At 43.1% G+C, this 26,307-nt stretch overlaps 1 protein-coding gene across 3 annotated transcripts; it reads right to left on the bottom strand.

Moving 5' to 3' along the window:
• Window positions 1–18: 18 nt before the first annotated feature.
• LOC137383312 (tumor necrosis factor receptor superfamily member 13B) lies at window positions 19–26,099 on the bottom strand. 3 transcript variants are annotated; one of them, XM_068055966.1, is made up of 6 exons: window positions 25,999–26,054; window positions 21,752–21,897; window positions 20,415–20,550; window positions 17,817–17,933; window positions 16,452–16,667; window positions 19–1,476 (listed from the first exon to the last, which is right to left on the bottom strand). In XM_068055966.1, exons 3-6 carry the CDS (start codon window positions 20,518–20,520, stop codon window positions 1,163–1,165), a joined length of 753 nt encoding a protein of 250 aa, XP_067912067.1. In that variant the 5' UTR covers window positions 20,521–20,550; window positions 21,752–21,897; window positions 25,999–26,054; the 3' UTR covers window positions 19–1,162. The 3 variants fall into 3 exon arrangements, with proteins under 3 accessions (XP_067912067.1, XP_067912066.1, XP_067912068.1); XM_068055965.1 differs by lacking the exon at window positions 21,752–21,897 and having other exon boundaries at window positions 25,999–26,099; XM_068055967.1 differs by lacking the exons at window positions 20,415–20,550; window positions 21,752–21,897; window positions 25,999–26,054 and adding an exon at window positions 18,713–20,387.
• Between the last annotated feature and the right edge of the window lie 208 nt (window positions 26,100–26,307).

The raw sequence follows: 26,307 nt of genomic DNA on the forward strand, positions 1-26,307 counted from the left end.
CCCCCCCCCCCCCCCCACCACTCTTTGCTTTATGTTTCCTCATCATTCTCTCTCCCCATTCCAATTTACAGCATCTGCTGTAATTTTCACAAGTCTCACTGGCACCTCATGAAACACCTATTGCAAGTCACTTACCTATCCATGTTTACTTTAGACACTTTTTTAAAAATTTCAATCATATTCATTGACCATAACATGGGAGGTCATCACCCATACTTTTGCAATTATTTCATTCTGTATTAATGACCTTGAAGTTTCCCACAACCAGGGAAAGACTAACTGGCTTCTCACCTCCTGGCTTGTCTGTTCCCCATTTCTCCGAAGAGGGGTGTAGCATTTGTCATTCCCCACCTCCCCAGTCCTTTGGTACAATTTCCATTACCAAATGAGTCACCTTGGCAGCAGTGCCCCAAAGGTTAATCTGCAAAGTGAAAATCTGAAGGAACAATATGCCTCCAATAGGCATTGTAACACACTCAATTACTGCTTGGCAGCGACATGGCTAGATCTGCTTGTTGTATTAATACTGTCTTGAGTGACTTCCTACACGAGTTCTATTTTCTCTTCAACTCCTGAAGTTGCACGTTCTTTTCTGGGAAACTATTCCAAAGGGATTGCAGCTATTTTTAACGTGCATGTTTATGCAGTGAATGGTGATGAGCTATTTGACCATGTGGGGCAGTACATTTTCCAGCACTTCACCTAGATGTTAGCTATGAGCAGATACTTTGTCTCTTGCCCCCACACATTCTCAAGAGGTACAAAGACACATAATGGCACCTGCTGATCAGTGAACAACCCAAGGATTTTTCCTGCTATGTGGCTTAATGCATTTGCTTACCGAGGCATCGCCTTGTACAAATCATGATTTTTAGCCTTCCCTACTCTTCCTGAAGGCTTTGCAATGGAAATACTTTCCCTGTTATGACTCCCTATCCCGTTTCTGTGCAAGCAATCTGCAAAGATGAAATATACCAGACTCCCCCTCCAGTTTTTGTTTGAGGGACATGGGCCACATTTTATCAAGGTATGAGATATTGGAGGGGAGACCTAAACCATGTGCTTTTATCATCAGTTTGTTTGTGGAAGGGAGTATACCAGTATTACAATGGGGATTCAGTCAACTTTCGATAGAGTTGAAGTGGTTTCAACTCAAAAGTCTTCAATACTTCAAGCGCCACTTCTCCTGGAAGCTCTCTGTTTCTTTTGTGCTGGATTGTGAGGGAGAGCAGATGATCTGAAATGGCTTCTCTTTGTAAACTGTGGTAGAAGGAAGAGCTCTTGTGTCAGCTGCAGGTGGTATCTGGATGCATTGATGAGGTGTTGTTGCATTTGACACAACCTTTCGTTCTTTATCGGAGATCCTCTGGTCTGAGAAGCAGTAGCTACATGTTTCAGATGGCTCTGATAATGATGGATCTGAGGATATACTTTGATTCTGGTCATCTCCTTCAACACCCAGTTGTAGAAGTCCATCTGTTAAAAGAAAAGCAATTCTAATATAGCAGGCAACATCTACAATATTATATAGTGCAGATTTACCGAGCTACAGGAAGGTCCTGTTATGCTTTCCATTTATGTCTGGATTTTACACTAACAGTTAAGTATACACACTTTACAGATTAAAATTATTGGATTCAACTTTGTCCTTTCAAAGCTAGGTGGCTAGATTTTCCAAATCTCATCTATTTCTCAACCTAGTCCAGTTCAGCCCCAGCGGTTTTGCTGACTTCAAATTCCTACTTGAGTTTTCTCTTCCTTAGCCATCTTTATCCATTCAAACTGTTGCCCTGGAGAGCCTCAAACAGTGTGAGTGTTCACATTCCTATCTCTTTCATTCCTGAGTGATAAGCTAGCTGTACATTTGCTTAATGTTGGAATAGCTGGCCTGGTTGAACTGAGCTATCCAACCCTGTAGGTATGGTCACTTCCCACTAACTGTGATCCTACCAGGGGTGAGTCTGGACATAGGAATGCTGTCATATTTCTCTCATTGGGTGTTGCACATCCTGGAGTCTTGTGCTTGACAACCAGGCCTGGTCTTCCTGCTGGTGTTTATCTAGACCAGCTAACATGTTAATTTAAAACTGTAGTACCTGCGATTGCTGGTTTCCCCAATGGGGTCTTATTCTGCTGTGAACCTCTCTCGCCCCATGCACTTGGAGCTGTGGCTGCACACCTGGTTAGGTGGGTCTCCCTCCTGCCTGACTGGATTAAATGTTTTGGCTTCTCATTTGATCATTGGGATGCTGATGCTTTGTCATAAAATGGTTTGCCTAACTGCCTGCTGGCCTTGCACTACTTAACCATAACCTCATTGTCTGGCAAGGACTACAGAAATTGATAGAAACATAGAAAAATAGGAGCAGGAGTAGGCCATTCAGCTCTTCAAGCCTGCACCGTCATTCAATACGATCATGGTTGATCATCCAAACTCAGTACCCTGTTCCTGCTTTCTCCCCGTATTCCTTGATCCTTTTAGCCTTAAGAACTATATCCAAGTCTTTCTTCAAATATATTTAATGATTTGGCCTCAGCTGCTTTCTGTGGTAGAGAATTCCACAGCTTCACCACTCTCTGGGTGAAGAAATCCCTCCTCATCTCAGTCCTAAATGGCTTACCCCTTATCCTTAGACTGTGACCCCTGGTCCAGGACTCCACCCCCTCCCCCCCGCCACCATCGGGAACATCCTTCCTGCATCTAGTCTGTCCAGTCCTGTTAGAATTTTGTAGGTTTCTGTGAGATCCCCTCTCATTCTTCTAAACTCTAGCGAATACAAGCCTAATCGACCCAATCTCTCTCCATACGCCAGTCCTGTCGTCCCAGGAATCAGTCTGGTGAACCTTTGCTGCACTCCCTCCATAGCAAGAACATCCTTCCTCAGATGCCGTAACACAAAAGCAACCGAGTTAACAAAACTAATCAACATTTAGATTTATTTAGAATATTAGAATATTACAGCGCAGTACAGGCCCTTCGGCCCTCGATGTTGGCCCGACCTGTGAAACCATCTGACCTACACTATTCCATTTTCATCCATATGTCTATCCAATGACCACTTAAATGCCCTTAAAGTTGGCGAGTCTACTACTGTTGCAGGCAAGGCGTTCCACGCCCCTACTACTGAGTAAAGAAACTACCTCTGACATCTGTCCTATATCTATCACCCCTCAACTTAAAGCTATGTCCCCTCGTGTTTGCCATCACCATCCGAGGAAAAAGACTCTCACTATCCACCCTATCTAACCCTCTGATTATCTTATATGTCTCTATTAAGTCACCTCTCCTCCTCCTTCTCTCCAACGAAAACAACCTCAAGTCCCTCAGCCTTTCCTCGTAAGACCTTCCCTCCATACCAGGCAACATCCTAGTAAATCTCCTCTGCACCCTTTCCAAAGCTTCCACATCCTTCCTATAATGCGGTGACCAGAACTGCACGCAATACTCCAGGTGCGGTCTCACCAGAGTTTTGTACAGCTGCAGCATGACCTCGTGGCTCCGAAACTCGATCCCCCTACTAATAAAAGCTAACACACCATATGCCTTCTTAACAGCCCTATTAACCTGGGTAGCAACCTTCAGGGATTTATGTACCTGGACACCAAGATCTCTCTGTTCATCTACACTACCAAGAATCTTCCCATTAGCCCAGTACTTTGCATTCCTGTTACTCCTTCCAAAGTGAATGACCTCACACTTTTCCACATGAAACTCCATTTGCCATCTCTCAGCCCAGCTCTGCAGCCTATCTATGTTCCTCTGAACCCTACAACATCCTTCGGCACTATCCACAACTCCACCAACCTTAGTGTCATCCGTAAATTTACTAACCCACCCTTCTACACCCTCTTCCAGGACATTTATAAAAATGACAAACAGCAGTGGCCCCAAAACAGATCCTTGAGGTACACCACTAGTAACTAAACTCCAGGATGAACATTTGCCATCAACCACCACCCTCTGTCTTCTTTCAGCTAGCCAATTTCTGATCCAAAGCTCTAAATCACCTTCAACCCCATACTTCCGTATTTTCTGCAATAGCCTACCGTGGGGAACCTTATCAATCGCCTTACTGAAATCCATATACACCACATCCACTGCTTTACCCTCATCCACCTGTTTGGACACCTTCTCGAAAAACTCAATAAGGTTTGTGAGGCACGACCTACCCTTCACAAAACCGTGCTGACTATCGCTCATGAACTTCTTCTTTTCTAGATGATTATAAATCCTGTCACTTATAACCTTTTCCAACATTTTACCCACAACCGAAGTAAGGCTCATTATTGTTTAGTACTCACCCATTTGCTCCAGTTTGGGATAACCCCTACTTATGTCCATTCTCTCTCAGCTGGTCTTGCAACTTAACTCAAACTTATCGTACCTAACCTGCTTCATTAGCACCAAGATTCTATTTTCTTCAAATGAGCATTTCATCTGCATTCTTGTTTTCAGGCATACTTCCTGGCACCCTCACCCAGATATATAACTTGTCTAGATATATGTACTGCATGCCAGCAGGACTCGGAAAACATTCTTGCTGCTTTCACTTAGCTCCACAGTTAACTTTTGAGCCTTTACCTTGTTAAGAGTTATTAACCGTGTTCTGTTCAGTTTAGCAAAGAAGATGTGATCCTTTAACTGCTGCCAGGGCCTGCAGTCCACATAAATGAAGAGAGAGGCTTTTTTCAAAATTAATTCTCAGGATGTGGCTTTTGCTCGTAAGGCTAGCGCTTATTCCCCATCCCCTCGTTGCCATGAAATGGTGATGGTGGGCCACCTTAAACTACTGCAGTCCATATAGCAAAAATGCTCCCACAATGCTGTTCGGTAGGGAATGCCACATTTTTGACCCAGTGATAAAGGAACAATGATATATGTCCAAATTAGGTAGGTGTGTGATCTGGAAGAGAGATGACATTCCCATGAACTTGCAGCCCTTCTGCTTCTATGTGGTGAAGGTCATGGGTTTGTGAGTTGGTGTCAAAGAAGCCATGGTGTGCCACTGGTGGAGAGAGTGGATGTTTAAGGTGGTGGATGAGTTGACGAATGGACTGAATTTTTTCTGTCATCTGAGTATTGTTGCAGGTGCACCCATCCAGGCAAGTGGAGAGTATTGCATCACACTCCTGATTTGTGCCTTGTAGATGGTGGAGAACCTTTGGGAAGTCAGGAACTGAACCATTTGCTGCATAATACCAATCTCTGATGTGCTCAATAGGTACATCAAATATATGGCTGTTCCAGTTGAGTTTTTGGTCAACGATGACCACGAGCATGCTGCTGCTGGGTGATTTTGGCAGTGATAATGCCACAATGTCAAGCAGATATGGTTAGGTTCTCTTGCAGGTGATAATCATTGCCTGGCACTTGTGTGGTGCAAATGTTACTTGCCACTTATCACCTGAAGCCTGAACGTTCAGGTCTTGCTGCCTGTGGGCATTGACTGTTACATCATCTAAGAAAATGTGAATGGTGCTCAACATTGCGCAATTATTAGTGAGCAACCTCACTTCTGACCTTTTATTGAGGGAAGGTCACTTTTATGTGAAGCAGTTTGGCAGTCCACTTTTATGGCAGTAGTACTTTTACTTGTTCCCAGAAAATACACTCTATCTATAATTTCTTTTCAAGCAACTTTAACCAGCTATGAAAGGAGAATAATATTTCCTTCTAAATAGAACTCCCTTTTCAACAACTTCTACAACTGAGAAGCATCATTGTCAGAAGGTGGGAGTTTTCCCAAATGTTCCTCCCTGCTTGCATTGTACTTTTGAGAGGATTTATTAATCCAAGAGCCCATCTCCTTTAATGGTAAGCAGTAGCCCTTTTCAGTGTTGCCTGGCCAGATGGCCCCAAGCATTAGCACAGGTGATCAGGATTCATGCTGGAAAGTTTTCCATGGATGGACATTCTATTTAAAATTTTGAACTGTAGCCTCTCAGAATTCAGTAAGGTCAAGCTTCCTAGCTACCAGCAGAGGCTTTCCAACATCATGGTCTGATTCTTCAACAACAACTTCTATTTATAGAGTGCTTTTTAGTATAAACATTCCAAGGCCCTTCATAGTAGGATTATATAGCAAATTTGAGACTGAGCCACTTGAGACAATATTAAGGCAAGTGGCTAAAAGCTTGGTCAGAGTTAGGTTTTATGGAGCATCTTAAGAGGAAATAATCAGATTTAGGTAGGGAATTCCATATCTTAAAGCCTAGGCAGCTGAAGCCAAGGCCACCAACAGTGGAGCAACTAAAATCAGGAATGCTCCAGGACAGAATTAGATGAGCACATATCTTGTGGGGTTGAAGGAGATTAGAGATGGGAGGGATGCGACCATGGAGGAATTTGGAAACAAATGAAAATTTTAAAATTGAGGCATTGCTTGACCAGAAGCTAATGTAGGTAGGTAAGCAAGCACAGGAATGATGGGTGAATGGGACTTGGCATGAGTAAGGACACAGGCAGTATAGTTTTCGATGATGTCAAGTTTATAGAGGGTCAAATGTAGGAGGCTGGCCAGGGGTGCATTGGAATAGTGAAGTCTAGAGGCAACAAAAGTATGGATGAGGGTTTCAGCAACAGATGAGCTGAAGCAGGGCAGAGTCGGGCAATGTTACGGAGGTGAAAACAGGTGGTCTTAATGTAATGGATATGTGATTAGAAGCTCATCTCAGTCAAATATGACATCGAGGTTGTGAACAGTATGAGTCAGCCTGAGACAGTTGCCAGGCAGAGGGATGGAGCCAGTAGTTTGGGAACAGAGTTCGCAGCAGAGGCAAAGGACAATAGCTTCAGTCTTCCCAATGTTTAATTGGAGGAAATTTCTGCTCATCCTGCACTGGACAGCCTGGCGATAAGGAGAGTGGATCTGAAAGAGTTGGAGAAGGAGCAGCCAGAGCCTGGTGAAGAGCATAGGTGACAGAGCAAAGTTTAAAAAAAATTTAAAACTGATGCCTGCACAAGGGGAGATGCTGATTGAGCTTTTTTTTTTTTTAAACAAGTCTTTAATAAATCTTTAGTTTATTTATGCTAAGTTTAGTAATTCTAAGAGAGGCATGGCAGGGCACCTCAGTCCTGTGAAATGCATATCCTGTGCAATGTGGAATCTCATGACGGCATGTGCAGAAAATGTTATCCAGAGGAGCTTGTTTCAGAACTTGAGCAGCAGCTGGCATCACTGGTGCATCTGTGATCCTGAGAGCAGTGTCAGTCATTATGGCACAGAAGGAGGCCATTTAGCCCATCAGTTCCATGCCAGCTTTCTGTAGAACGATCTAGTCAGAACCATTACCCTGCTCGATCCCTGAACCCTGCAAGTTTATTTTGGTCAAGTGCCTATCAGTGGATAGCACATTTTCTAGAGGTGCGGCTTAAGTGTGCAGGCAGGCAGGTAGTGCAGGGGTCCCCTGAGTGCATCTCTCCCTAACCGTTATTCAGTTCTGAATACTGGTGAGGAGGATGGTTCCTCTGGGGATTACAGTCAGAGCCAAGACCACAGCACCTTGGGTGGCTCAGCTGTGCAGGGGGGAGGAGGAAGGTCAGGAAAGCAATAAGAGGTTTGATAGGGGTACAGATCTAACCTCGGGTGTGACTCCAGGATGATCTGTTGCTTCCCTGATGCCAGGGTCAAATATGTCATAGTGGCTGCAGAACATTGAGTAGTTTTTGGGGGTGGGGGTGGTGGTGGCGGCGGCGGTGGGAAGAGGGTGAACATCTAAAGGTCACAGTCCATATTGATATAAATGACAAGGTTATGAAGTAAGATGGAGACAGACTTCAGGGAGTTGGGAAATTTTAAATAGTACCTCAAAGTTAGTCATCTCCACATTATTCCTGGTGTCACGCGCTAGTGAGTACAGAAATAAAAGGATTGTGCAACTGAATGTGTGGCTGGAGATAGTGTGCAGGTGGGAGGGCTTTAGACTCTGCAGCATTTGGGACTGGTTTTGGGGTGATGGGACCTGTACAAGTTGAATGAGTTGCACCTTAAAAGGGCCAAGATCATATCTTGGGAAGGTTTGCTATTGATGTTGGGGAGAGTTTAAACTAGCTTGGTAGGCGGATGGGAACCTGAGTGTAAGAGAAGCAAAACTGGAAATAGCTGGAAAAAATTGAGACTGTATAAATTTTCATTTAGAAAGGTATAGATTAATCAGGGACTGTCAGTTGAATTTAAGGGAAGGTAATGTCTGACTAACTAGATTTGAATATTTTGAGGAGGCTTGATGAGAGTAATATGTTTGATGTAGTCTGTGGATTTTAGCAAGGCTTTTGGCAAGGTCCCATGTGGCAGACTGGCCAGAAGATTAAAAGCTCACTGGATCCAAAATCGGCTCAGTGGCAGAAAATAAACTGTTATGGTCGGATGTTTTTGTGATTGGAAGCCTGTTTCCAGTGGGGTTCTGCAGGGCTCAGTGCTGGGTTCCTTGCTGTTTGTGATATACATCAATGCTTTAGACTTAAATGTAGGGGACATGATTAATGCGTTTGGAGACCAGAAAAATTTGGTCTTTGGTTAATGGTAAGGATGAAGCTGTAGACTGCAGGAAGATATCAATAGATTCGTCAGGTGGACAGAAAAATGGCAAATGAAATTCGATCTAGAGAAGTGTGAGGTAATTGATTTGGGGAGGACAAACAAGGCAATGGAATATACAATTTGGGGCGGCACAGCGGTGCAGTGGTTAGCACCGCAGCCTCACAGCTCCAGCGACCCGGGTTCAATTCTGGGTACTCCCTGTGTCTGCGTGGGTTTCCTCCGGGTGCTCCGGTTTCCTCCCACATGCCAAAGACTTGCAGGTTGATAGGTAAATTGGCCATTATAAATTGCCCCTAGTATAGGTAGGTGGTAGGGAAATATAGGGACAGGTGGGGATGTGGTAGGAATATGGAATTAGTGTAGGATTAGTATAAATGGGTGGTTGATGGTGGGCACAGACTCGGTGGGCCGAAGGGCCTGTTTCAGTGCTGTATCTCTAAAAACAATGAATGATAGGATTCTGAAGTGTAGAGGAACGGAGGGACCTTTGGCGTGCATGTCCACAGATTCCTGAAGATAGCAGGACAGGTAGATAAATTGGCTAAGAAGGCATGCGAGATACTTTTATTGACTGAGGCCTAGAGTACAGGTGCAGGAAGGTTATGCTGGAACTGTATAAGACACTCGTTAGACTACAGTTAGAGTACTGCATACATTTCTGGATGTGATTGCCCTAGAGAGGGTACAGAAGAGATTTCTGAGACTTGCTAGGAATGGAGAATTTTAGCTATAAGGAAAGATTGGATAGGTTGGGGTTGTTTTCTTTGGAACACAGCAGGCTGAGGGGAAATTTATTTGAGCGGTGTAAAATGGAGCATTGTAGATGGTGGATCAGGAGAATCAATTTCCTTAAGCAGGGGTCAATAACACAGGGTATAGATTTAAAGTAATTGGCAGAAGGATTAAAGGGGAGTTGAGTAGCTTTTTGACCCAGAGGATGCTGGGGGTCTGGAATTCACTGCCTGAAAGGGTGGTAAAGGCAGAAACACTCATTGCATTCGAATTCACTTAGATATGCACTTGAGGTGCCATAACCTACAGGGCTAAGAATCAAGAGATGGAAGGCGGGATTAGGCAGGATACCTCTTCAGCTGGCATGGATATAATGAGCTGAATGGCCTCCTGTGCTGTAAATCTTTCCACGTTCCGATGAATGACGAGCAGTCTGATTTAGCAACAATGGAGAAGTCAAAAGAAGTGGTGAGGTAGAGCTAGATGTCATCAGAGTACATATGAAAACTAATGTGTTTTCAATGACAGTGGAGAGGTGTTGGAGGACGCTGGTGTGGTCAGCATCAAAGGCTGCAGACAAGTTGAGAAGGATGAGGAGGGATAGTTATCTTTTTGCCAGAGTCATTTAGGATGTCATTTGTGACCGAGCTTTTTCAGCACTGGCAGGAGCGAAAACCTGATTGGAGGGATTCAAACATGGAGTTATGGGGATGGATTTGGGAGGCGACAACAAGTTCCAAGACATTGGCAATGGAGTGGTGGTTTGCAAGGATGATAGGATCGAAGGTTTTTTTGGGGGATGGGGAAAGAGGATGATGGCACATATAAAGGAGAGGGGGATAGTACCTAAAGAGAGAGAACTGTTAACGATATCAATTAACATGGGGACCAGGAAAGGAAGTCAGCAGTATCATGGGAATAGCGTTGAAGGAGCAGGAGGTGGGTCTCATGGACAAGAGGGCATGTAGGGAGATAAAAGAAAAATGAGAAGATGCGATTTCATGGCTTGGTTGGGGGGTGGTGGGTGTGGTGAGTCTTTAGAAGAAATTTAGCCTAGTGGAAAGGAAGGAAATGGCACAGGCAGCTGATCGGATGGTCTCAATCTTCGTGACAAAGACGTCCATGAGCTTCTTGCACATATTGGAGCTGAGGGTGGAGGAGATGGGAGAGGGGTTTAAGAAAATGGTTTTCAGGAGAGAAAAGAAGCTGGGGATTAACTTTACATTCCAGGGTGATCTTGGAATAGTGAGCAGTTTTAGCAGATGAGAGCAGCACTCAATAGTGCTTTGTGGTCCAGCCAGATCTAGCATTTTAAGTCTGCATCCCTTGGACTTGGAACAAGGATGAAGGCTGTACTAGGTTTATGACCAGGGTGTGCTCTTGTAATGGTTTTATTGCTGAGTAGGGCATCAAAGGTGGAGGATTTTTTCAAATTTTGCAAAATCAAAGTCAATAAGTTAAATTAAACAGCTACTATTTAGTCGTTGTGTAAGGAATGTACCCCACCAAGAGACTTGTTTCTCCTTTTATTTCATTCATTTAACTTTTGAGTTATTCGTTTTTGTTACCCTTCTATTCCGAATCTAATAAGTGGCAATTTTCCTGGATCCGTGCCCAGGTGCATTCGTTCATCTGGACAGAGGGAATATTGTAACTTCAGGCAGTTCATTTAGTTTAATTCTGTAATTCAATTTTATATCCTCACCTAAGGGGGCAATCTTAAGCTGCAAGGTAGTTGGTGAGTATGGGTGCATGTGGGGAGTTAAAGAAGGAAAAAATGCCAGTGTTTCAGGAACCCAATGATTTGATCAGTGTGCATTTAAAGGTGTGTAGAAACTCCCCTGGGAAAGGTGAGCTTGTGATTTAAATATGCAGGTAGGCAGTTGTCTTAAAGCCAGAATGCTAGAAATCTAATTGCTAATGCATTGGTTTCCTGGGCTGTCTAAAATTCTCCGGAGTCAACAAGGAAAGAGCACAGCAGGGACTGGGCTGTGAAATTGACAGACTGGAAAGCCTTTGAAAACTGAACAGCTGTTGCTTTGCCTAAATGAAGGTTTTTGCTCACAGGGCTTGTTCTGAGAGTGCACTTTCACTGCTTTGGAAGTGATTCCAAGACTTCGGAAGTCATTTCTGTTACTTTTCTTTGACATTGATCTGCATTTTCTAGCTGCTAGCCTTCACAGCAGCATGGGAGTAACTTATGCAGCTCGACCTTTGGACCTCTGATCAAGAACAAAAGAGCAGCAGGAACTGCCTTGTCGGCCACCTGCTGCTCCACAGAGCAGAGAGGATGAACATGGCTCCAGCTCGCAGGAAACAATACTCCGAACACAGGGTATACTGACTGAACAACAGTGCCTCGGGAGGCTCAAAGCTTTCTTGGCAAGTTATTACTGACATCTGACTCCTGGAAGAAGACCTCCTGCCCAATGGATCAGGTGGTCATGCTTTGCCTGTGGTGGTCAAGGTCACCAGACTCCTGAATTTCTTCACTTCCAAATCCTTCCAGGGATCTGCTATTGACATTGCAGTATTTCACACTGCATATTAATGTATTTCCTAGGTGACCGAAGCCATGTTTGCCAGCGCCACCACTTGTGTGCACTTTGCAACTGATGAGGCCAGAGGGACTGAGAAGGCCCTCAGATTTGCTGCAACTTCTGATTCCTACAAATCCAGGGAGCCATAGATTGCACCTATGTGGCAATCAAGGCAACTTCAGATCAACCAGCAGTATTCATCAATCAAAAGGGATTTCACTCCATTTGTGTTCAGCTGGTATGTAACCACTGGAAGGTAGTCATGCATTTCTGTGCAAGATATCTGGGAAGCTGCCATGATGACATCATTCTATACCAGTCAAGCTTCCCACAGATGTTACAAGATCCAAGAAAACTTGTGGATGGCTCCTTGGAGACTAGGGATACTCTCTAAGGACTTGGCTGACACCTACCACTGTACAGCAAAAGGTACAACAGAAGCTACGTGCACAAAAGTGGTCATTGAGCAAGCCATGGGGCTGCTGAAGATGCAATTTCAGATGCCTGGACAGTTCTAGGGGCCCTTTAGCATGCACCAGCGTAGCGCAACAGAAAGGACTGGAGCTACAGTAGGAGGACAGTGATGACCATGCTACATTTATTTGGAGGAGGAACCTAATGTGGCCACCTAGCTGCTGGAGATGCCTGGGACTGCCACACATAGACACAATTCAGCTAACAAGGCTGTGCAACCATGTGGCTGACCAGTGCTGACCCCACTCCCCCCTCACCCTTCACCACACACAGCATTCAGTCAATAATCCTTCCATTTCACTGACACTTGCTGTTCATCATCTATCATACCATTTATGATCAGAGTTTTACTGGCATGCAGTGGGTCCTGCTGCCAGGACCGAATGCGGGACCCCGGGTCTGCATGGGTGAACGGTGGGGCAGCGGAGCAGGATAGGGCAACTCCATATTGAGCCGCCGCCCAAAGGCCAGGGAGACTTTTTTTTTCATGTGCTGGGGCCAGGCAGGCAGGCCCTGCTGATCGAAGGTCTGGCCATTGCTGCCAGTGGTGCCTCTGTGGGCCATTGAGTGTCGTTAATAGGAGGCTGCCTCGATGTACCTGGCAGTCTCCCCACATAGCAGGGGCCCATTCTGATGAAGGGTAAAATGGCTTAATAGGCCAGTTCACTGTCTTAATTGGCCGGTTGGCAGACTGCTGTGCCGTTGCCATTCCTGCCTCGTAATATCCCATGATGGGAAGAAGTTGGGCTTCCTTCCCGATGCCTGCCTCTGCCATTTTACCAGCCCTCTTGTCTCTCAGTCCATCTTGGAGGCCTTGTAAAATCCTGGTCTACCTCAAGGCTGATGGCCACTTGGCAGGTGAGAGGCAATAATAGAGATTTGAAATACTGTTTATGGTACAAAAACAGTTACAATGAATTTAACATTAGTACTTTTAAAAACCTAAGTGATTTCCTTAGTGAAACTACAAAGTCTATCTCTCTCCCTTTTCCTATTACTTCTATGTGATCCTATTCCTGTAGCTTCAGCAGAGCTAGAGGCAGGCTGCTTATTCCCTGCCCTGACTGCTGAGATGTCCATGGCTGATGTCTTCTGGGATTTGGAGCCTGTGAGGGGCCTGTCGAAGACTCTGCAGGGGCAGACTTGATCATCAGACAGGAGTTGGCATTAGGGGATCTGACTGAGGTGGGGGCAAACGAGGAGGAGTGGGAGCACCTTGAGCAGAGTCTTCCCTTCCATGTGCCCTTTCTGCCTCATGGCCACCCTGCACTGCCAAGAGCTGGAGAACACTTTGCTGCACTTCAGTGAGGTGCTGAATGGCCAAGGTGAGGCTTTCCTCCATCCATTTCGACTGTGTTCTGGCCAATGATAAGGACTAGCATGCATTCTGTTGCTGACATTATCAGATGCTCCATGGAGGTAGACATCAGTGCCAAGTCTTCAGCATCAGTGCCATGGTGTCTGGAAGAATTCCTCCAAATCTCTCTCCAGTGGTGTGCCTCTGGAAATGCTGTCAGAACCTTGCATTCTCTGCTGCTGCTCCAGCATAGCTCTCTTGGTTGATGACCCCAAAGCTCGGCATCTGCATCCAGCTGAGCAGAGTGAGTGCTGTGCCCTATGAGGATTCTTCACTGTTGTCCCTGTTGCCAGCACATGCTCCTACTCACTTGTGATGTGTGGCTCACCATGTAATAACTCAGCTAGCTCCCTTGGAGGCCCCACTGAAGTGTGTACCTGAGTTGGGGAGGGTGCACGTGAGTCAGATGACTGTGCTTCCTCAGTGCGCGAACACTTCTGAGAACTCCTTGGCCTCCTCATGCATCCTCTCCTGTTACATTTGAAGGACCTTTGGGGGCTGGAAACATTAATTAGAACTGATGAGGAAAGGGTTCAAAGTCATCCATTGTGTAGAACATATTTCAGTTACAGGTGACACCACATCAACATGAGTGTTGATATTGCTGTCTGTGAACCTGATTTGATTTTATTTTGAAGAGGTGATTAGAATAATGGACAGGGGAATGTCTATGTATATTATTTGTATGGGCTTCCAGAAGACATTTGATAAAAATCCCTCAAGAGGTTGTTTGCTAAAGTTGAATCCCATGGAATTGAAGGCAAATTGTTGACCAGGAGGCAAGGTAGGGATAATAGGCAGGTATTTTAACTGGCAGAACGTGATTAGTGGTGTCCCGTAAAGATCTGAGTTGGCGCCTTGACTATTCATCATATTTCTTAATGACTTTGAGACAGAAAGCCATAAATCCAAATTTTCCAATGAGACAAACAGGCAGCACTGTAAGCAGCTTAGATGGAAGTGTAAAATTACAAAGATGTTAATAGATTAAGTGGGCAAAACTGGCAAATAGTTTTTCACGTAGCCAAATGTGAGGTCATCCACTTTGGACTTTAGAAAGTACCCTGTTCTACCCTTTTTTTTTAAAACAAGGAAACCCTTAAAAACAGGGGAGATTCGAAGAGATTTGGGAATCCAAAGTACATAGATCATTAAAATGTCATGAACAAGTACAGAAAATAAGCAAAAAGGCTAATGGAATGCTGCCCTTTATATCTAGAGGACTAAAATACAAAGGGGTAGAAGTTATGCTTAAACTATACAAAGCCCTGGTTAGACCAAACCTGACATACTGTGAGCAGTTTTGGACACCACACCTTAGGAAAAGTGTACTGATCTTGGACGGAATGCAGTGTAGGTTTACCAGAATGATTTGGACTCCAAGGGTCCAACACCTGGACTCCAGGGGTTACATTACACAAGATTACACAAACTCTGGTTGTATTCCCTGGCATTTAGAAGGTCAAAGGATGATTTGTTTGAAGATATTGAGGGAAACTATTTGTTGGTTGGGGGAGGAGTGAAGGGATGGTGGTGGTGGTCTAGGACTGGAGGCCATTGTCTTAAAAAGTAGAGCCAGACCTGTCAGGAGTGCAATTAGAAAACATTTCTACACCCCAAAGGGTGGTAGAAGTTTGGAATGCTCTTCTGAAAATGGCAATTGATAAATCAGTTGTAAATTTTAAATCTGAGATTGATATATTTTTGTCGTCCAAAGGTCTGAAAGGATATAGGGCAAAGGTGGGTATATGGAGTTAGGTTGCAGATTAGCAGTGATCTCATTGAATGGCGAAATGGGCTTGAGGACTAAATGGCCTACTCGTGTTCTAATGCCCTAATTCTGTCACCACATATCTGGAAGACCCCATCTCTCCATCTCCAAAGACCATACACTTCACCACTCAGCTGACCTCCATCGCTGGCCACTCCACAGCAGTCAGAGTGGCAATAACTAGATGGCCACCCATGGTTCTCTGCATGTCACTGTTTGCTTTCTCTCCTTTTAGGATAAAAAAAGTGCAGAGTGTTATATGTGAGAAATGGAATGCGTTGAGAGGATTGAAGGAAAATGTTTGTAGAGGGTGACTGACGGATGGGTGTGAGATGGCAATAAGATGAGATTGAGAGTCAGTCAGTGTTTGCTGTTCAGATGGGGATGTGAGGAGATACCTTGAGGGAGGAATGGGTGAAGCTGCAATATGTGTTGGTCTGAGGCATGTTGTGTAGGAGAAACCTGGGGAAGTCAGAGTGAGGAGCTTGGAATTTGTATGTGACATGCCACTCGCCTTTCCTGCCCTGATGAGGTCACTGCACCTCTTTCGGCACTGTATCCACGATCACAGGACCACACGCCTGCTTGCTGTCAGCGGCTGGCCTCTTCCTCCTGTCTGGCAGAAATAACATTTCTCTGCATACCACAGCATTACCTCCAGGTATGCCTCTGAGAATCAGAGGGAATCATAGAACAGCTATGTTGAGACTCAATCAGTAATGTTCCTGTCTGTGTTCTGACAATTGCAGACTGGATCAATTGTGACCCGTGCCGGGCTCCCTTTAAACACTGAGGTTTTAACAGTCAGGTGCAAGTCATTATCATGCTCACCTGTTCCAATTGGTCTGGAAACCCAGAAACTGATAATGCTGTGGCTGAGTTAAAAAGCCACGGTAATCCCCACCCCACTATGTTGGGTTTCAAAACACTGCTGGCCTTCCCTGCTGCAAATGCGTCCACTGGTTAAAATTCTGCCTGTCTCCAGTTCAGTTGTAGATTAAATCAATTACAAAATAGTCACATAGCTAATTACTGACCTTTTGAGGATGCATTGGTCTTGTGGATGGACTCTGCAGTGTCGCATGTAGAAGTACCCCTCCTCTTGACGCAACAAACCAGCAGCATCAGAAGTACACATGTAATGATGCAGAGACTCACTGTCAGGACCACAAAGATGAGTATGTTGAAATGATCTTCATGGGATAGACAGTGTCTGAGAGTAGCTGGGGGTTCCTGATTTGAGCTTGTGACCTCTAAAAAGGGAGAAAAGTATGATCAACACCAACAAATGAAATGGGATCCAACGAGAATGTACAGATATATTGATCGGTCCCAGGTGCTTAATTTGCACCTATGATGCAGCCTCATTCTGCTAGGGCTGGTTGTAAAATTGGGTGCACAAGGACTTTGCTCAATTTTTTAGGTGTAATTTGGGTTTTTAAGTTGCACTATCATGTTGCACAAGCCTTATTAATGTTTGTACATAAAGGCAAGAAGGCACCTTGTGAAATTCTGCAACACTGGGTATCGCTGCACCTGCAATGTTCACCTCATCCGTAAGTACTAGACAGAGTATGGTTGCAGCCGGCAAGACCTGTTCAATAACTTGTCCCTCAAATTTACATTGGGTTTTGGTTCTTTGTCACCCTGGGTGAGGAGTACGATCAATCTGTTCCTCTTGTTCCACAGAAATTTTGTGGAATCTAGTCTATTAACAGCAGCATTTCTACTAACGGGATTCCATCATCCTCTGCATGAAGTATCTGTCCTCTACTGATCCATTTTCAATAGGTTTCTCCATCTTAGCTAAGTTGCTGCAGAGGGCAGTACACAAGCAGGTCACTATTGACAACAAATCACATTGGCCCACTACCACACCAGCTATCAGTTAACTTGTGTCTTTACGATGGATAGAGTTGGAGCTCTGATTTCACAGCGTAAGCTCCCAATGTCAAATGTCCAAGCCAGGAGAGGTGGGAAGTGGTGGCATCATATTCCTGCTTGGGAGAGAAAATCTGAGAGCAAATAACCTACAAGCAGTGGGCCAGGAAAACCTTGCAGCAACTCTGAACCATAGCCCAGGAATGTACTTAGAACATAGCAAGGATTCTCGAGCGGCATATCTGTGCTCTCAGTACTGCAAGTGTGTCTCCAGGGGCAAAAAAACAGTAATTAAAAAAGAAAAAAATAATCATGTTCAAGTATGTCAACTGCTAGAAATGTTTTTACGCTCTTCATGTACTGGACTATTGCACTCTGGATATCTATCTACCCTGCTACCCTGGTCCTGTACTGAAAGGAACAAATGACCGTAATGGCCATAATAATCATAACTGCCTGAGCATCACTAATGCTATTTACACTGAAAATTATGTCCAGATTATTTGTCGCAAATTTCTTACCATGACAAATTTCTGTGCACTGCTGAGGGTGTTGACTGCACACATCTGAGCACTTGATACATTTACGCAGCAGTTTGTCCCAATAAAATCCTGCAGTGTCATTGCAACTCCAAATCTCTGATAATGAAAAAATCACTGGTGAGAATCAAACTATTTATTTGCATGTGAAAGGCAAACAAGTCAACTCATCATATAATTTCTATATGGTGCATATAGATTAAATAAAAAAAATGAGGGTAAGATTCTGGTAGATTTTCATCTTCACGCCTGGGTAGTTACTCAATGGAGTGAATCACCATCCAATTTTCATCCCATTGATTTCATTGGAACAAAAATCAGGTGGGTTCTGCAATAGATAGGTGATCTGTTCCACGAGATTACCACCTAGATAGCTGACTCTATAACTCAGTTATCACGCTAGGCTCGGAACTAGGGCTTTCTTCACAGGAGAAACATAGACATTGAGGTAATGTGATTGAGGTATTTAAAATGATGACGGGAATAGATTGTGTTTAGACGGATAGGTTATTGAATTAGACAGGGAGGAAAAGATTAGGGGACATAGTATAAAATATGATCAGTTATCGCCCTATCTGTCTACTCTCAATCATCAGCAAAGTGATGGAAAGGGGTCGTCGCCAATGCTGTCAAGTAGCACGAGCTCAGCAATAACCTGCTCGCCGACGCTCTGTTTGGCTTCTGCCAGGGCCACTCAGCTCCTGACTTCATTGCAGCCTTGGTCCAAACGTGGGCAAAAGAGCTGAGCTCTGCAGGTGGGGGTGAGGGTGACTGCCCTGGACATCAAGACAGCATTTGACTGAGTACGGTATTAAGGAGCCCTAGAAAAACTGGAGTCATGGGAATTGGGGAAAACTCTCTTGTGGTTGGAGTCATACCGAGCATAAAGGAAGATGGGTGTGGTTGTTGGAGGTCAATCATCAAGTCTCAGGACATCACTGCAGGAGTTCCTCAGGGTAGTATCTTAGGTCCAACCATCTTCAGCTGCTTCATCAATGATCTCTCCATCATAAGGTCAGAAGTGGGGATATTCGCTGATTGCACAATGTTCAGATAATGAATCTGAAATTGCACAGATAATGAAGCAGTCCATGTTCATATGCAGCAAGACCTGGACAACATTCAGGCTTGGGCTGATAAGTGGCAAGTTACATTTGTGCCACACAAGTGCCAGGTAATAATCATCTCCAACAAGACAGAATCTAACCATCTCCCTTGATGTTCAATGGCTTTACCATCACTGAATACCCCACTATCAATATCCTGCTGGTTACTATTGACCAGAAACTGAACTGGACCAACCACATAAATGCTGTGGCTACAAGAGCAGGTCAGAGGCTGGGAATTCTGTTGCAAGTAACTCACCACCTGTCTCCCCAATGCCTGTCCACCATCTCCAAGGCACAAGTCAGGAATGTGATGGAATACTCTCCACTTGCCTGGATGGGTGCAGCTCCAACAACACTCAAGAAGCTCGACACCATCCAGGACAAAGCAGCCCGCTTGATTGGCACCCCATCTACCACCTTGAACATTCACTCCCTTCACCACTGATGCACAGTGGCAGCAATGTGTACCATCTACAAAATGCACTGCAACAACTCACCAAGTCTGTTTTGACAGCACCTTCCAAACCCGTGACCTCTACCACCTAGAAGGACAAGGCCAGCAGATGCATGGGAACACCACCTGCAAGTTTCCCTCCAAGCCACACACCCATCCTGACTTGGAACTATATTGCTGTTCCTTCACTGTCACTGGGTCAAAATCCTGGAACTCCCTAACAGCACTGTGGGTGTACCTACACCCCAAGGCCTGCAGCGGTTCAAGAAGGCAGCTCACCACCGCCTTCTCAAGGGCAATTAGGGATGGGCAATAAATGCTGGCCTAGCCAGCAATGCCCATATCTCACGAACGAATAAAAAAAAAATGAAAAAAGGCTTGCATTTGAGGCTGGTCAGTGTTTGGTTTCAGAGAATCAATGACCTCTGGACTGATTGCCATATGTGTTATCGATATGGATTCACTCCAGGCCAGCAAAAGAGAGCTGAGCAAGTTTCTCAGGGTGGAGGACATCGCGAGCTGTAGAAGGTGAGTGGAACTAGCTGTAATTAGTTGTTTCAGTCTCCTGGAGCTTGTTGGTTGCCTTTAGGCGTTGGAGAAGAACTTCCCAGAATTTTCTTTTCTTAAACTGGCCTGAAGTTTTTTTTCTCTCCCTATTTTTGCCTCTCCCAGGAGCTTGCATGACTCTGTGGGGTGGGTTGGATTGGTGCATGTAGGCTGCACCACATCTAACTGGGACTGGCTGGATGAACTAGTTTTTTTTTCGTTGTCTGTTTTTTTTATGTATTTGTAATTGTTTTTTATAACTTGGTCTTACTGATGGAAATGGCAAACAAGATTGTACAATGTTAGAGTTGCAAATGGACCAATATGGGGATGAACATGGCCAAAGATTTGATCTGAAGCCTGCTGACACCAGCTTTCTTTGATATTGAAGCAGGGAATATTGTTTATGGTCTGTAACTTCAAATAACTATGCCTACAGGCTTCAAAAACAGGTAGTGAAAGGATACAAACCACAATACGACTTGCAGACACTATGCCAGTTGTGCCCACAATTCATACATTTGGCACATCGTCGCAGGAGTTTGTCCCAGAATTCATCATCGGAACAGCTGTTCATATTCTCTCGGACAGCAGATCTTTAAAATAACTTAAAAATAAATATTTGGTGTTAATAATAGTAGATATTCCTATTGAAGAAAATAGGTTCACTATCAATGTAACTTTTCATGTCCTCAGGACATCCCAAGTACCTGCACAGCTAATACATTGCTTAATGTTGTTTTGCAGGAAAATTCAGCAGCCACAAACAGGAATGAGATGGATGACCAGTTAATTTATTTCTTGATCGCATTTGACTAATTGATTTAATTTTAAGAAATTATAGTATGTAGATAAAGGGAATGCAATGGATTTTCAAAAGGTTTCTGATAAGGTGCCAATTAAGATACTTGGTTACAAAAAAGATGGTATATGGTATTAAAGGGTATGTAATTATTATTGGAAAATGTTAGTGGGGACAGAAAGAAAGGAGTAAGAATAAACAGCTGTTTATGGATTGGCAGGATGAGGGTCATGTAACTCCTAGCAAAAATCCATGGGGCACCTTTTCGTTTATATAAATGCTTGGACACAGGCACAAGATGAATTGTATTGAAATTTGTTGATATTAAGTTTGGGGGCATGACCAACAATAAGGAAAAGTGCAGAGATTGCAGTAAGGCACAGATGGGTTAGCAGAGTTAGAAGATGTGTAGCAGATGCAGAGAAATGTGAAGTAGCACATTTTGGAATAAAAGACTACTATTTAGTTTAAGAGGGAATTTAATAAACATTTGAATCTGAATATGTTAAAGAATAGGGGAAAGAGCAGGGAAATAGGATTACAATGGACAGCTCCAGGTAAAGAACTTATGCATATGCGCGAAGGGCTGAATGGCATCCTTTTATGCTTTAATTTCTATAGTTTAATTCTGATATGATACAATGATAAAATTTTTAGATTTAAAACACTTAACCACAAAGTGAATGCCAGATGCAACATGCAACCTACATAATATACTTTTTGAACATAGAAACATAGAAAATAGGAGCAAGAGTAGGCCATTCGGCCCTCCGAGCCTGCACCGCCATTCAATACGATCATAGCTGATCGTCCAAACTCAGTACCCTCTTCCCGCTTTCTCCCCATATCCCTTGATTCATTTAGCCCTAAGAACTATATCTAACTCTTTCTTTCTTGAATATATTTAATGATTTGGCCTCAACTGCTTCTTGTGGTAGAGAATTCCACAGGTGTACCACTCTCTGGGTGAAGAAATCCCTCCTCATCTCAGTCCTAAATGGCTTACCCCTTATCCTTAGATTGTGACCCCTGGTCCTGGACTCCCCTGCCATCGGGAACATCCTTCCTGCGTCTAGTCTGTCCAATCCTGTAGAATTTTGTAGGTTTCTATGAGATCCCCTCTCATTCTTCTAAACTCTAGCGAATACAAACCTAAGCCATATATTAGGTGAAAATAGGTTACCATTTGACTGTTAGATGCAGGAAGGACAGAGACTTGACAATTTAAGACTACAAATTTAGCATCAATGTGCAAGAGTTTCAACTTTGGCCTGATGATTAACTTGTGTAGATAAATTTTGCAGGGCTCAAAATCACTGAAAGGGCCTTGCAGGCAGTCAACTCGAGGTGTTGCTTTGGTTGGCATCTTGCACAGAATCTGAGCTTAGATTTTGTGCTCGGGTGAAATCCCAAGTGGGAGTAAAGCTGAGTGATTTGCACCTGCCTGACAGGAAGTGGGCTGACCATGGCGTGTGTGTTAATATTTTATGTGATTGGATTAATGCAGATTTTGTGTAACTGATTTTGACAATGCTGCTTTATTTCAATTCATTTTAGTCTTTATGCATTTGGATTGGATTCAAATGTGGATTGATTTAACTTGCCAAGCGTCATATTGCTTTCATGCAAATATCACCATTGCGTAATCATGTTTTTATCTTGCAGATCTCCATATTAAATTCCGTCCGACATTCAGCTGATCAGTCACTTGTAAATCTCCTTGAAGTTTATCCTTTATCTCAAAACATCCTCTTCAGCCTCAAGACATGCATCTTCCATTAACTTGTCCTAGACTTTTCAATCCCCTCTTTCCAATTTTCTGGCGGATCGGGGTAGACAAAGCCATGAAAGTGCTTGGGATACACTCTACCATGTCCCAGCTTCTACCCTTTTTTGGAGGCTGGGGCTGAATTCCATCCATCCAAATCCAGATAGGTGAAACAGATTGAAATGATAAAATTACAGCCTCACCATGTGTGCTGCCATTTGCCCTGTCTGACGCTGGACGACAGGGCTGCTTGTTAGGCCCTGAAATCCAACATTCGCAGGTCTACAAAGGAGTCTGGAGGTAAGATTGCCTCCAGGATTGACCTGGATTTTCAAGGACTTGAAGATTAATTTCCTGGACACTACTGCAAGCAACCCAGCAGAAAAATCATAGGGACTTTTTTCCTTTGAACACTTTTGCTTATTAGTTATAAAAATATCGGAGATGGGGGGATAAAAGGCTGACGGTCTAGAACCATCCAACTGGGTTTGCTTTCCTGGAGTAGGAAGGTGAAGCTCCACGAGGATGGGTGTGTTGGATGACCGGTGGCAGGGGCTGCAGTTTGAAGCAAGAGATCATGTGATGAAACCTCCACGAATATGTCCGACCAAAGTTGGCAACCCTACTCAGAGGTCTCTTTGCAGAGGGGTCTATGCATTCACTCAAAATGTTGCCATGCACAGGCCCCAGCAGCAACAACAAACTGTGTTCTGATGCAGGGTCATTGACTTGAAACATTAACTCTGTTTCTCTCTGCACAGATGCTGCCAGAACTGCTGAGTATTTCCAGCATTGTCTGTTTTATTTCATCATTCACCTTGATAGGCACATAAGTTCACTGAAAAATAGAAAAAAGTAGACTACACACTCATTTCACAAGGCCTGCTGTTACAGTGTGAAGTCTGGCCAGGTAGGAGTAAGCAAGTGTAAATTGTTTGCAAATGAGTGTCCCCAACCTTTCAGTATTTGCTACTGTCAAAATACAGCTTAAATCACTCAAAGCATCTCTACCACCTAAAAAGTATCAGGATCTCTTTAGCTATCCCTCAGCCTTTTCTCTGCTCCGCATGACAACTGTTTACCAGGTTTCCTTATATTTTTGATTAGTTCATTGGGTGTGAATTTTGAAATTCAGTCTTGGACAAAAATGTTACTATTAACAAAACAAAATAGAAAACATAAAGCACATTTGATAAGTAAATAAATACTTCTCTCAACTTACCTCACTTGTTCCTTTGAAGCTCCAAGTACAGCACCCTGCATGTTCTCACTACATTCTCTATTGAGATTAAGGCTTATTAAGCAATCTATTACTCAGATTCATTCTTTTCCAGAAATTCAATGTGTGGCACTTCTTACTTCCCTTAATTTTGCACTTCCTCTGACAACCTACATGATTTTGAAACACAAACTTTGCATAGCCTAATCGTTACTTCCTGATTTATCTGGTCTTTTGTACGATTAGCTTTGACCTTGCATATTGATTTCCCGCTAAAATAATTTATTGCTTGGTGATATCATGTAAATTGTTGATTATATCAACTTTGCCTTTCAGAGGCTTAAATGAAGTTCTAAATAGAATATGGATTCTTGCCAACGATCTGACAACCTAAACAAATTCTTGAAGACTCTATATGGTAAAATTGGGTACCAAAGAGTTAAATACCTTTATAGTCAAATAAAATGAACTATAAGAATTAGAAAGACACATTGCAATTGCATAAAAACAGATTTTTACAAGCGATAGAACTAAATGTGACTTTGATAAACCTTCTGATCGTTCCTATTCTAATTTTCTATGATTAAAGGCAAGAATTTAGTGCACTCTACCTATTGAGTTTGTGTAGGGCCCACTGGCAAAATTAGGAAATGTATGATTTTCTCTGCCAGGCAAATGCCAATCAGTGACCAAGCTGTCTGATCAGGAGAATTTCTATTCCTTGGACTGAATATCAACTACAACCATCCATTATAAATTAATAAAGTAAGAAATTCAAGCCAATTAGGTTTATATTAATGTGTTGCTAACAGGAACAGCCAACGTAACAATTTGTTGGCGTATTTATGCCCTAGTCCTAGATGTGCCATCTGTCACTTCTATTTTCCAATTAAAAGGGGCAAAAAGAAGGAAAATGCTGCCTATAGTTATGATTGATATAAGCAACAAGAAGCAGCAACAGAAGATTTTGTTGAGAATATTATTAGCTAATATATTGTGGGAGCACCATCACCAGCAGATTGTAACAGTTTGAGTAAAAAACCCACTCGGAAAGTCTGGTGATGAGTAATAAATGCAGCTTTGCAACTATCATGCATACCTCAAGAACACATTTTTAAAAAGATAAATGGAGAAGACAACTGCTACAAGCTGGAGAGGGTGAAAGAGAAATGACTCATCTTAGGTTAAGTTGTTCTTTTGATGAAGAAGGAAGAATACCTTTATCACCCATAAATAATGAAATTGTAGGTTGTCTGAGCCATGTTTTCCTGCATTTTTGTTAATTGGTTATTAATTGTGGAGGAAAATAATCATTGCTAAGTGAGAAATTTCACTTTTTATCTCAAACTCATGGAGACCAGCAAATATGTTTTCCCCTTGTACAGGATTCACCTTATTCAGATTCCAACTGCATTCCTAAACACACTGCACCTCCAGCTGGTACCAGTGGAACAGTTCAGTTGTAATAAGAAGGGTGTTAGTAGGTTGTATGGATGTGCCAGATTGTATGCCTGCAGCAATAGTGACTCCCCTTTGTTGTTTCTTGTTTTAAATGTGCAGTTAGATTAATTGCTATATATGTGTTTTGAACTTGAACACAACAAAAATGCTTCAGGACTCTTTATCTTATTATGGTGACTTCAACATATGTATGCTTGATTAATTTGATCTCTGAAGCTATCTAGCTCTGGGTTGTGTTAGTGCTTGGAATTGAGACTTCCTGGGAATAGCAGACACTATGGAATTTTCAAAATGCTACCTGACCCAGATATCGTTAGTGATTTCCCTCCCTCTCTTCCATATTTCTTTTGGTGGTTACCTCAACTGCACTATTTAACTAATAACTCAATGCTTTTATTTCTGGGTTTATTGCACTCTCTCCATGCAGTACATTTATTTCCTTTTTAACTTTCACAGATACAAGAAAGGTACAATAATTTAAGCTACTTAAATGGCACCCTGTAAAACACTTGCACTGAATCAGAACATATTGCATTGTATTTACAGGTCGTCTACATAATCAGTAAAACCTTTCTAACTAAGTACCAAATTCCTTTGGTGTGATGGGACAGCTATATTTTAATTAAAACTAAAAAACAAAAGGGAGACAGTGTAACTTTGTTTCAAACATAAACATATTTTTTGGAAAGGAAATCCAACACTTCAGATGGTTTCCTTTAGTAAGTGATTAAATATGTTTTCTTAACATTTGATAGAATTACTGACAAGTTTTCTAACACGTTATACATTCATGTCTAGTACTCACGTTATCTTGGTCCCAGCTGGCTGTCCTTTGCTGCTTCTCTGTACACATGCCTGTGTGAAACAGAATCTGAAACCTCTCATTTTAGCAGAAGGAAGAACTCCCAGGGGCTTTCCCTGGTCATCTTACAGCAAATTTCTAGAGAGATAGGATTGAAAAGCAGAGAAGTTATGTTAAACTTGAAAATATTAATTAGTCATTTAACTGCTTTGTAAAGGTCCAGTGATTTTAAACTTTTTACAGCACTCCCTCTGACAAATGCAGAGATAAATCCAGTTTGACCACTGACTGAAAATGCCAGGAACAATTTTA

Source organism: Heterodontus francisci, chromosome 24, assembly GCF_036365525.1.
Source record: "Heterodontus francisci isolate sHetFra1 chromosome 24, sHetFra1.hap1, whole genome shotgun sequence".
NCBI lineage: Eukaryota > Metazoa > Chordata > Chondrichthyes > Heterodontiformes > Heterodontidae > Heterodontus > Heterodontus francisci.